Here is a 12,165-nt window from a genome sequence, read left to right on the forward strand (position 1 = left end):
GGAAGTGGGTCTGGCCCACAAAAGCTCATCATCTAATAAGCCATCTTGTTAGTCTTTAAAATGCTACATAGTCCTGTATTTTGTTTCAGCTACACCAGACTAACATGGCTACATTTCTATCACTATTATAAAAGTATATATTTTATAGGAAAGTGTAGAAAATTTTAAATTAACAAACACAACCCAAAGTGCCAGTACAAATGATAATATGAAATATATGGCAAGCTTACGCAGTTACAATAAAATACAAGAATAAATCCTATTTTTTTACAAATGTACGAAGCAGCATTGTTGTTTTGTGACCATTGCAAAAAACAAGATCAGGGGTGGGAGATATGGGGGAGAGAAGGAAGCAAATACAGTCTTTGCTAAGATAATTTTAATTTCATCTTTGGACAATTTAATATTTTAAAAGTGACTTTTAGTTTCATCTACAGCATGTGGCTGTGCATTCCCTCCCAACCTCATTCTCAGATTTGCCAGTAGAATGGCAGTAGATAGTTCTGAGTGTGTCCCCTTCACTCCACAAGCTAATTCCAGTCTGTCTGGTGAGATGAGTGTGTGTGAAGAATGGAGAGAAGGTTGCTACCAGAGAACTCAAAACTTTTGCCTTGGAAACTGCTATTATGTCCTCTCTCAATTTTCTTTCAGTCTTCCCTCATAGCTCATGTCTTCTAGACCTTTAATAATTTTTGTTGATTCTCTTCTCTTTTACATTTAGGGTATGTCTACACTAGCCCCCTAGTTTGAACTAGGGAGGGTAATGATGGCGACTGAAATTGCAAATGAAGCGCAGGATTTAAATATCCTGCACTTCATTAGCATGTTCCCAGGTGATCGCCATTTTGGAAACTGACTAGCCTGGAATAACTGCCCGCATCTACACGTGGCAGAGAAGCGCAATTCCGAGATAAACCCCTTAGTTTGAATTAATAGTTTAACCTCATTCCAATAAACCACAGTTATTCCACGAGGTTTAACTGTTAATTCGAACTCAGAGGTTTATCTCAGAATCGCACTTCTCTGCTGCGTGTAGACACGAGCAGTTATTCCGGGCTAGTCAGTTTCCAAAATGGCGATCACCCGGGAACATGCTAATGAAGTGCGGGATATTTAAATCCCGTGCTTCATTTGCAATTTCGGTCGCCATCATTAACCTCCCTAGTTCGAACTAGGAGGCTAGTGCAGACATATCCTAAATGTAAAAGAGAAGAGAATCAACAAAAATTATTAAAGGTCTAGAAGACATGAGCTATGAGGGAAGACTGAAAGAAAATTGAGAGGGGACATAATAGCAGTTTCCAAGTATCTAAAAAGGTGTTACAAGCCGGAGGGAGAAAAATTGTTCCCTTGGCTTCAGATGATAGGACGAGAAGCAATGGGCTTCAACTGCAGCAAGAGAGGTTTAGGTTGGACATTAGGAAAAACTTCCTAACTGTCAAGATGGTTAAACACTGGAATAAATTTCCTAGGGAGGTTGTGGAGTCTCCATCATTGGAGATATTTATGAGCAGGTTGGATAGACATGTAAGGGATGATCTAGATGGTGCTTGGTCCTGCCGTGAGGGCAGGGGACTGGACTTCTTGATCTCTCGAGGTCCCTTCAAGTTCTAGTATTCTATGAAAACATTAAGGGTATGTCTAGACTACATGCGTCTGCCGACAGAGGCATGTAAAAAAGGCTACCTGACGTAGTCAATGAAGCCGGGATTTAAATATCCCCGGCTTCATTAAAATAAAAATGGCTGCCATGCTGTGCCAGTGCAGCTGATCATCGGCACAACGCGCGAGTCAAGATGCGGATCAGTCGACAAGGGAAGCCTTCGTCGAGCGCTCCTGTAAACCTTGTTTCACGAGGCATAAGGGAACAGTTGACAAAGGCTTCCCTTGTCGACTGATTCGCATCTTGACTCATGTGCTGTGCCAACGATCAGCTGAGCCAGCACAGCGCGGTGGCCATTTTTATTTTAATGAAACCGGGATATTTAAATCCCGGCTTCATTGACTACGTCGGGTAGCCTATTTTACATGCCTCTGTTGGCCGACGCATATAGTCTAGACATACCCTAAGAGTCCAAAATTATAGAGCCAAGACAGAGAGTTCCACCATTTTGTCTTTCTTTATTACCTCCCCCAATACTTATCTTCCTATCCCCCATCATCTCTGCTCAATTCTAGTGTTGAGACAGATGAGCAGGTGAATTTGTGTCATCTGCACAGCACAGAGATTTATGGAAGACAAATCAGTTCTCCTTTGTCCCCCATCCTTTTCTCATGCTTTTTCATAGTGGGATGGGAAAGGAGTGAAATTTGATGATTCTTCCTCAAGAAATTTTCTCAGTTGTACTGAGAATAAGTATCTCTCTATAGCTGATTTAAGGCCTAACATCTAGAGCTCTGTATGGATACAATTTTTTTTATCTGTACCTGCAAAAATGAGCACAGATATCCATTCCAACTGCGGGTGTGGATATTGGTGGTTATAAAGTAAATATCCACAGAGTTATAGAGTTTTACCAATATTACTAAATCTCTGAATACTTCAACTTCTCATAATCTTTTTCTCTCCCTGTTTCTCACCACAGCCTTTGTGATCCTGTTGGTGGTGGAAAGCCTGCCAGCTCCTCCTGTTCTTTCTGTCTCTGTGTTTTCTACCAAGCCTCAGGCTTTGCATCTCTGGACCTTGAAATGAAACAATAGCCATTAACAATCCTGTCACCATGAGGAACAGCTTCAGATATAGATTTAAAAAGTATTTAATGCTAAAAAGAGGAAGACAAGAAGATTAGCATTCCATCTGTTTTGAGGGATTCTAAACTCAGGGAAATAGCAAACTATGCCTCCAGAAATGAGAGAGAGCCTTGCTGGTCAGACAAAAGGACTCTAGCACACAGGTATCCATAGTTATTAATGGAAATAGATTTCTAGCTCAGTAGGAGATGCTACAACAGCAAACTATATTGCTAAGTAATGCAAAATGATGTTATTATTGAGCATATCAATTGCAAGCTACAAGATGGCTAAAAGAGAGATTTAGTGTAAGTGAGTCTGAAAGATATGGATGAATCATTTCTGAATGGCAGAAGAACGGTTGTCTGAACTAAATAAATAGAAATGCAGCAGGCCAGACTATACCCTAAGCTTTAGTCCTGCAGGTTCAGCAGCACCCATCGGTGTAACTGAGGATATAGTTTATTATTTTGTTACTGAAGTAGTGTCTTTGCTGTTCATTATCTAAAGAGCTTGTTCACACAAAGGCATATAAGAATATTTGGAAGGGTTTTTTGGGGGGGAGGGGTGGGGAGAGAGGGGCTTGATCCTGTGAAGTGCTAGGTGGCCTTTATTCCTGTTGATTTCAGTGAAAGATAAGATCTTTTATCAACTTGCAGTGTCAAGCCCACAGTGAAAAATAATTGTCATTAGTGATACACGGGCCTAAAAAGTGTGTGTAGTTTAAATAATGACCAAACTGCTGGAGAACTCATTTCCAGCAGGCTAACATGACCCCAGGATCTTTTTAGGGTTATGGCAACATTTTCCTCCTGTTGAGGTTGAATTCTGTGTATTTTTTTTTAGAGCCTGATGACTTCGCTTTTAGCTCTCGAGCTCTTCTGCACAATGCGTGCTAGGGAATATTAAACCATAGAACCTTCAAAACCTAACAGAGGTTTTTGGGGCTCAGCTGAGAGGCATCTGGGCCCATTCAATAAATCTCAGAAGACGGAACTTGGGCTAGATCCCCAGGTGTGGGGTTATGGGAGCTAGCTAATATGAGGGATTGACAAAAGGTAAACTTGAGTGGAGGCAGCAGGGATTGGTTTGAGGCATGTAGTCTCTTCATGAAATGAAGAGATCAGAAATACTTGTGCTTAGAGAAAGTAATGAAGACCATTCCCACTTAATTATGGCCTCTTGCAAAGAAATCAGTGGCTGGTTGTTTAAGACAGCTCTCTGAAGTGAAGGTCAATGGATTTCCTACAAAGTGTGCTTAAAAGGCGATACAATAGGAGAACTTCAGAATGCGAGTGGGCAAAACTTCCAAACCCTTTGGATCCTTGGGACCACCCCCTCAGCAGAGATATGATTAATTCATGTTACTCAACTGGATCCCTTCTCTGCTAAAATTATAATTCATTTGCACTGCTACTGCCTGGACCCTCTTTTAGGTTTCTATGCTAGATCTCTTTTGGATTTCTGTGTGAGAAATTGCAAAGGGAGTCAAAGGCCTGTTGGAGACAGAGAGCAAGACTAGTCTACCTGACATCCAGTCTGAATTGCAGAAATTCTCTGTAGCTCTCCATACATAATTCCAGAGTAGGGTTTCCTTCGGAAACAGCTGGCAAAGAGTTTTGCCAAGTTCTCCATCTCCTTCTCCATATCAATCCCCTGGGATCAACCCAAATCACTTACAAAGCCAAATATTTAGTCCTCCCAATGCTCTCAAAGTACTTTGCTGATTTTTGTTAGGCCTTAGACTTTGGTATGGGTAAATGTCATTATTCTCCTTTTGGATAGGGAAACTGAATAACTGACAATATGACTAGTCCACAGCCACATTAATAGTCAATGGCAGAGAGAGAAGTAAAACCCGGAACTCCTGGGTCTAAATCTCTCTGCCATTGACTATTAATGTGGCAATATACAAGGTGGCTTTGTCTAGACTGGCAAGTTTTTCCACAAAATCATCTGCTTTTGGGAAAAACTTGCCAGCTGTCTACACTGGCCGCTTGAATTTCCGCAAGAACACTGACGATCTCATGTAAGATCGTCAGTGTTCTTGCGGAAATACTGTGTTGCTCTCGTTCGGGCAAAAGCCCTCTTGTGCAAATCATTTATGCAAGAGGGCCAGTGTAGACAGCACAGTACTGTTTTGCACAAAAAAAGCCCCGATGGCTAAAATGGCGATCGGGGCTTTTTTTGCGCAAAAGCGCGTCTAGATTGGCACGGACGCTTTTCCACAAAAAGTGCTTCTGTGGAAAAGCGTCCATGCCAATCTAGATGCTCTTTTCCAAAAATGCTTTTAACGGAAAACTTTTCCGTTAAAAGCATTTCTGGAAAATCATGCCAGTGTAGACATAGCCAGTGAGTTAGACCTAAAGCAAGGCTGATGTGTACTTTCTCCCGCTAATATTAATCTGGATCCTTTGAGTGCAGTTGAAATTTTTACATTGTTTATTACATGGAACTTTCATTTTTCTCCTGCTGGTACTAAAATACTTGAAAGAAAGTGTTTAAACAAATTCCTTAGGGTATTCTTATAAATTAAGAACATAACACATCCATCTGTGGTGATACAGGGTTTTCCCTAGGGTTACATAAGTAAGGAGTGCATGAGGCACCGCTTTTAAAGGTTTAGTAGTACAAAATATTCTGTAATTTCAATAAAACAAAATGTGTAGTGAGTGTAGCTCACCCACAGCCTGAATTCTCTAGTATCAGAGAACATTGCTGGTCACTCTTTCAGACCATGGGGTATCAGTAATCAGACTCCAGTCCATCTATTAACATTGGTAGAAGGAGCCATACTGCAACTGCATAAATTGTAGATAGTCCAAGGATATAAGCTAGGTAAAGTATAAGTAATAGGTAGCTCTTTATCCATTTGAAAAACTCAAAACTCATCTCAGATTTTTCACCACTGGAATGACACAGGCCTTTTGCAATTGTATTACTCAGATAGCAATTTTCTGCCCATGAATTCTGGCAGTGATTACAATACTAGTGATACTCCCAGATGAGGAAAAAAAATATTAGTGATGGAAAGAATGATAATGATGAGGGTAAAGTGCAAACAGGCTGAACATGCATTTGATATGGGGTGAAAGATATTCAAAGAGGATAAAAGAAGCAAACAGTTTGAACATCTTTGTCATTCTCGTCTTTTAACAAAACAGCAGGTGCTAAGTTTTTTACTTGTTCCCTACTGAAATGGTGAGTTTTTTTAAATTGATTGAGGCTTTATTAAGGAGGGAGAGAGTTGGGGATGTTTTATTTTCTTAGTTGATTACCCACTGCTATTGTGCTAATGAGTAGTTGAAAACATTGTAAATGCTGGAATATGAAAATGGGTGTCTGAGGGCACAAAAGAGGTAAAGAAACTGTGGTAGAGTTAAAGATTGCTGGCATGGTCTGGACTGATACAGAGGCATTAAGGAGGGGAGTGTGTGTAGTTGATAGGATTAACCAATAAACCCGGTTTATCAGTTAGTATTTTATGCTAATGTAAACACTAACAGTTAGTCATTTACTATATGCGAACATCCCGAGTGCATCTAGACTGGCAAGATTTTCTGCAAAAGTAGACGCTTTTGCACAAAAACTTGCCAGCTGCCTACACTGGCCACTTGAATTTGCGCAAGAGCACTGACGTTCTAATGTAAGAATTCAGTGCTTCTTGCGCAAATACTTTGACGCTCCCGCTCAGGGATAAGCCCTCTTGCGCAAGAATACTTGCGCAAGAGGGCCAGTGTAGACAGGCACCTTAATTTTTTGCGCAAGAAAGCCTGATGGCTAAAATGGCCATCGGAGCTTTCTTGCGCAAAAGCGCGTCTAGATTGGGCACGGAGGCTTTTGCGCAAAAGGACTTTTTGCGCAAAAGCATCCATGCCAATCTAGACGCTCTTTTGTGGAAATGCTTTTAACAGAAAAACTTTTCAGTTAAAAATAATTCTGCAAAATCATGCCAGTCTAGTTTTGAATGTAATTTTGTGAACTTCATTTTGGTCTCAATGAAATTATCATTTTGAGCACTAGCACAAGTTTTTGCAGGCTGGTAAGAGTTCTCCTCATTTTCTTGAGAGGAAATTGAGTCAGAGAAGTGAAGTGACTGGTTCAAGCCCAAGCGATGTGTTAGTAGCAAAGCAAAACTCCTTGATTCTCAAATCTATTCTGATTTTCCCAGTTTATGTTATACAGAGAACACTGGGAAAATGGAAGTATCCAAAAGGGAAGAAACGATTATTAAGAGGTAGTTGATAGTAACTTTGCTACAAAATAACAAACATACTGTAGAACAGGGGGTTGAAAGCTAGCAAAAGGTTATACCTATTTAAGAACAGATAGCATGATAGAAGAGAAATACAGCACAAGGCTACTACTGTTTTGAAATGACATAAAATACTTTTGAAAAAATTTCTGCATAGAGAAAGGAAAGAAATTGTCTTGCTCACAAGAGCAAGCTGACAGATTCTAATAGTATTTCACGTGCCACACACAATAAACATTCAGTTTATCTTTCCAAGAACAATACAATTTAATGTACTGCTGTGTGACATAAGAATAATTTTTACATATCTTCATATCACTGACTCTCTTGTAAGTTAATCTCAGTTCTCATCAATTTTTCACCAGCTTCACTCTGATGTTGATAAAGGAGATGGCTCCATCAAATACATCTTGTCAGGTGAAGGGGCAAGTTCCATTTTCATTATTGATGAGAACACAGGGGATATTCATGCTACAAAGAGGCTGGATCGGGAAGAGCAGGCCTACTACACGCTCCGAGCACAAGCACTAGATAGGCTGACTAACAAACCTGTGGAACCAGAGTCGGAGTTCGTCATTAAGATTCAGGACATCAATGACAATGAACCAAAATTTCTGGATGGCCCTTACACTGCTGGAGTTCCTGAGATGTCTCCTGTGGGTAAGTAGAGTATATATTGTTCATGTCTTGGGAAATCTGTTTTTACTACCATTTTAAAAAATTCATTACTTTTTTACAATATCACACCAACCTATTCAATTATCTATGAGCCACCTGCAACAATTGACTGTTTGCGGGCTTGACTGGAAAGTAAAATTCAACAAAATATTTGCTCTTCAAAAAGATAGAAAAATTAAAATTAGCTATTTAGGGATTTAGATGGGCATTTTACAGTGTAGTTCTCATTTCAGTGCCCAGAAATTTTGTTTTATAATTCTTATTATGAACAGAGAGTTTGGTACTTATAGTGTGGCACGGAGAGGTGATAATACCCTCTTTCTGTATACATCAACTCCATTATGAACATATTCCTTAAAAAACCAGTTAGTACATAAAGTGTTTGTTATGTGTTACTTATATTGGTTTGCACTTCATTTGTAATGGTCACATTCTGCCATGCAAGAACATTCACTTGGAACGAAAAGCAGAAATTGGCCCAACTTAAAAGAGTTTTGAAATTGAATGGAAGTGTAGCCTTGTAACAAACTCAGGGATTATCTTGGAATACACACAGGTGTAAAACATATCTACATACATAATCTAGTCATTTTAAAGGTCCGACATCTCTACAAATGTCAATAGGCAATGCTTTATTGGCTTCAGTGGAGTTACGCTGATTTACACCAGCCTCGAAATTAGTCCGAGGCAGGCTCCCTTAATGTGGATGCAATTAGAGCCCCAGGAAGCACTGGGGAGTAATTTGTCTGAATTACTGTTGGGAGGAGTTATTTCAAAATAGTAGCACCTGCTAGGTTTGACAGATAGTATCAACAAAAATACCAGACACACTTGACATTACATCACACTCTACATTACATCTTATTTAGAAAATACCGGACATTTATATTTTCTCATTTATATTTTTTTCAATTTGTTTCACGAACAGAAAGCTGAAATACTGGACTGTCCGGTTCAAAATCAGACATCTGGCAACCCTAGCACTGGAGTGTCCACATTACCACTATTTTGAAATAACTATTGCAAAATTTGCATTATACCTCATGGAAAGCAGGAGTTATTATTTCAAAATAACCAGCCCATTATGTGGACGCCTTGTTATTTTGAAATAAGGGGAGTTATTTTGAAATAACTCCCTAGTGTAGACCAGGGCTACTCTCTCAGGGTTAAGCTATTTTTACTGCAGCTTCACTATTTTCAGTCACCTTTTTACTAATTATATGCCATTCTTAAAGTATTAGCTCAAATAAATTTACCTGAGTGCAGTAGGAAGTAGGTTTTTAAAGTGTCTAACTTCTTCATCTCACATCCTGAAGAACTATCTTCCTTCCTGGTGCAATTTCTGCCTTTTTTCACATTGATTTATATTGTTAAGTCACGATGGATCCAGTGAAGACTTTTTCCCCCCTAAAAAACATAAAAAGAATCTTTTGGCGTGTGCATTTAAAGCTGGATTGTGTACCTGACTTTTTTGAAATTCGATAGGAAGCCCATACTAGTATCATTATATATGGTAGAGAATGTACACTGTTGTTTAATAGGAGTTAATTTCACATATTCCTTTTCTGCTTCATCAATATAAATGACTGGGTGAAATTCTCCCCAAAGCAGGGGATCAGCACAAAGCATATATACCATTTAACGCCTACTTAAATCCTCAAAATAGAGTTTAAGTGGGACTTGAGTGATGCGTAGGCTTTCTGCTGACCTCTGCATAGGACTGAATTGCACCTCCTTTGAGATTCCTAGAATAATACATTTTAAACATCTTCTGAGTTTGCATTGTCATAATGCTGAATACTGCATTCATATTGGATTAAGGATTTAGTAGCATGAAGCCCTTGTGTGGCATTTATCTTACACAGTCACATTGATGCATCGTTTATTCATATTACATAATTTATAATTAAACATATACAGCATTCATGCAATATTAAGGGGAAACAAAGTATCTCTTCCCTATTTTGTCTAAACTTATATGCATGACTAGTATTTCTTAATTGAATATGAAACTGAATGAAAAAAAAGATCACAGGTTTATAAAGTAAAATTAAATTAAACCAAAATGAAATATAGTTCTTACAGTTTTATAACACTTCACTTTAAAATAGGATTGTTATGCAAACATGAAAATTTAATATTACATTTCACAGAAATATTAGGACCCTGTCTGAGGACCACTGAAGCCAAACAGAATTTTTCCTCCAGTGGAGTTTGGATTGGTCCTTTCATGAAAATATTGGGCAGGAGAACATATTGGTGGCTTACAAATTTCTCCATGGAAATAAAGAAGCCCCCAAAGTAGGGCCTATACCAGGGGTGGCCAAACTTACTGACCCTCCAAGCTGCATAACCACAATCTTCAAAAGTTTAGGATCTGGGGTGTGCCTGATAGAGTCCTCCCCGCATCTGCAGGGTCTTGGGGCTTTAAAAACAATCCTGCTGAAGTGCGAAGACCTGGCAAGTGCTCCTTGCAGGGCAAAAGTCCAATACTCCTTACTCCGATAAGCAGAAGCCCCAGGGCTGTCCTTTCCATGAGACGAACTGAGGCAGCCACCTCAGGTGCCAGACTATGGGGGGGCGCCACTAGGATCCAGAGTGTAGAAAATTGTGTCTGTTGCTCGTGCATATGTATTCTCTCTACAGTGACATGAGAGGAGTAGAACAGGAAGAAGACAGAATTGAGATCTTTCAAAGTTTTTGCCCAAGTGAGGGGGCATGGGGGCATTTGAGCTCCCCACCTCAGGTGCCAAAATGTTGTGGGCCAGCCTTGAGAAGCCCCATCCTCACATAACGCTGTTGCAAGGTAGAGATCCCAAGATCACCCCACAAGTCTGGTAGGTGGAGAAAGGGGGTCCAGGGAGGCTCTGCAAGTCTTTAACTGTGAAACTTTAACTGTGAAACAGCTGCTTGAGTCTCACAAGGCCAAGTCTGGCCACCCCGGCATATGGAAATGTCAGAAATTATTAAAAATGTTAAATTATAGATAGAGTTATGAGAAATAATGTATTTAATTTATTTAAAATGTGATAGAATGTTTTATTTTAAACAAAAAATAAAATTCTTTTTGAATTGATCTAATGATGTAGGCTGGAATTTCAAAAGGGCTTAGTGTGCAAAAGTTGTCACGTAGGCTCCGTAAAAAGTGGAGGTGCAGAACACTTGAAAATCTGGTGCTCTGTGCTTCTAAAGCAACGAGACTGAAAATTAAGATTTGTACGCCTACCTTACTTCTGTTTCTTTACTATGCCAATTTTTCACTTATAAGAAATTCTCCCCATTGCCACATAAAAGAAACTTATGTGTGTCCTGTTACATATATGATCATTTGGGATTTTATTGTATGATAATTTACTATAATTATTTGTTTTAATCAGTTACCGTGTCCTCTGGTCAAGTCTGAAGGGGCTTGCTTTTTTTTTTAAACAGACGTTTATCAAGCATAGCCAATCACTAAAAACAGCTTTTGTTTAAACAATCTTCTCCCCAGTATTCCCTGTACAGCCTCATTTAACAGCCCTGCTCCCCAAGCACCACCACTCTTCTCAAGATATTTACAGCTTAAAAAAATCTACAAACATCCGGTCCCAAATAACCTCCTTTGGAACAACCAGTTAACCTCAGGCAGCCTTTTACCAACAAAAATCATTTTGGACAATAGGCTACCTTTTGCAGCATGTCCTAGATGACACCATATCTGAGCTCTGTGGAATCAAAATGGGAATGAGTTCTAAAGCCAAGGGTTGCTTTCTCTCAATATACTGCAGCTATCCCTCAACTTTTTAAATAAGGGAGTAGCTGCTCTCTCTCTCTCTCTCTCTCTCTCTCTATATATATATATATATGTGTATATATGGCTGTGTCTAGACTACATGGCTCCGTCGATGGAGCCATGGAGATTAGGATTATAGGCAAAGGCAAATGAAGCCGCAATTTAAATGATCGCAGCTTCATTTACATTTACATGGCTGCCGCGCTGAGCCGACAAAACAGCTGATCAGCTGTTTGTCCGCTCAGCGCTCAAGTCTGGACACTCCCCTGCCGACATCAAAGCCCTTTGTCGGCAGCCCCGTTATTCCTTGTGGGATGAGGTTTACCGGGGCTGCCGACAAAGGGCTTTGATGTCGGCAGGGGAGCGTCCAGACTAGCGCGCTGAGTGGACAAACAGCTAATCAGCTGTTTGTCGGCTCAGCGTGGCAGCCATGTAAATGTAAATGAAGCCGTAATCATTTAAATCGCGGCTTCTTTTGCCTTTGCCAAAACAACAAATCTACATGGCTCCGTCGACGGAGCCATGTAGTTTAGATGTACCCTATATGTAGATTAATATTTGTTCCTTTCACAAAAAAAGTATACATATTACCTCATTCTGCACTAGCCGCATTTTCTGAATAAGTTTAGGGTGTAGCCTCATTACAGAGGTCCAAGATGTAAGCTACTAAGTCCTAAAAAATTGTGGCAAGATCCATATCAGAGAGAAAAGGAAGAACCCTCCATGGCAA

At 39.8% G+C, this 12,165-nt stretch overlaps 1 protein-coding gene and 1 long non-coding RNA gene across 7 annotated transcripts in view; one reads left to right on the forward strand and one right to left on the reverse strand.

The window, feature by feature from the left end:
* LOC106731765 (uncharacterized) overlaps positions 1–12,165 on the reverse strand; it is a 74,730-nt gene that overhangs the window by 60,785 nt on the left and 1,780 nt on the right. For all 5 annotated transcript variants that reach the window (XR_012901567.1, XR_012901568.1, XR_012901565.1 and 2 more), the window contains exons 2-4: positions 8,920–9,070; positions 7,535–7,639; positions 2,581–2,682 (exon numbers count right to left, since the gene is read on the reverse strand). This is a non-coding gene — a long non-coding RNA (uncharacterized LOC106731765). The remainder of the gene's footprint in view (positions 1–2,580; positions 2,683–7,534; positions 7,640–8,919; positions 9,071–12,165) is intronic.
* The window catches only part of CDH7 (cadherin 7), a 116,694-nt gene that overhangs the window by 53,795 nt on the left and 50,734 nt on the right, over positions 1–12,165 (forward strand). For both annotated transcript variants that reach the window (XM_006119917.3, XM_075921028.1), the window contains exon 3: positions 7,351–7,645. In XM_006119917.3, the coding sequence (XP_006119979.2) occupies positions 7,351–7,645 (295 nt within the window). The remainder of the gene's footprint in view (positions 1–7,350; positions 7,646–12,165) is intronic.

The sequence above is a fragment of the Pelodiscus sinensis genome, chromosome 2 (genome assembly GCF_049634645.1).
Source record: "Pelodiscus sinensis isolate JC-2024 chromosome 2, ASM4963464v1, whole genome shotgun sequence".
Classification (NCBI taxonomy): Eukaryota; Metazoa; Chordata; order Testudines; family Trionychidae; genus Pelodiscus; species Pelodiscus sinensis.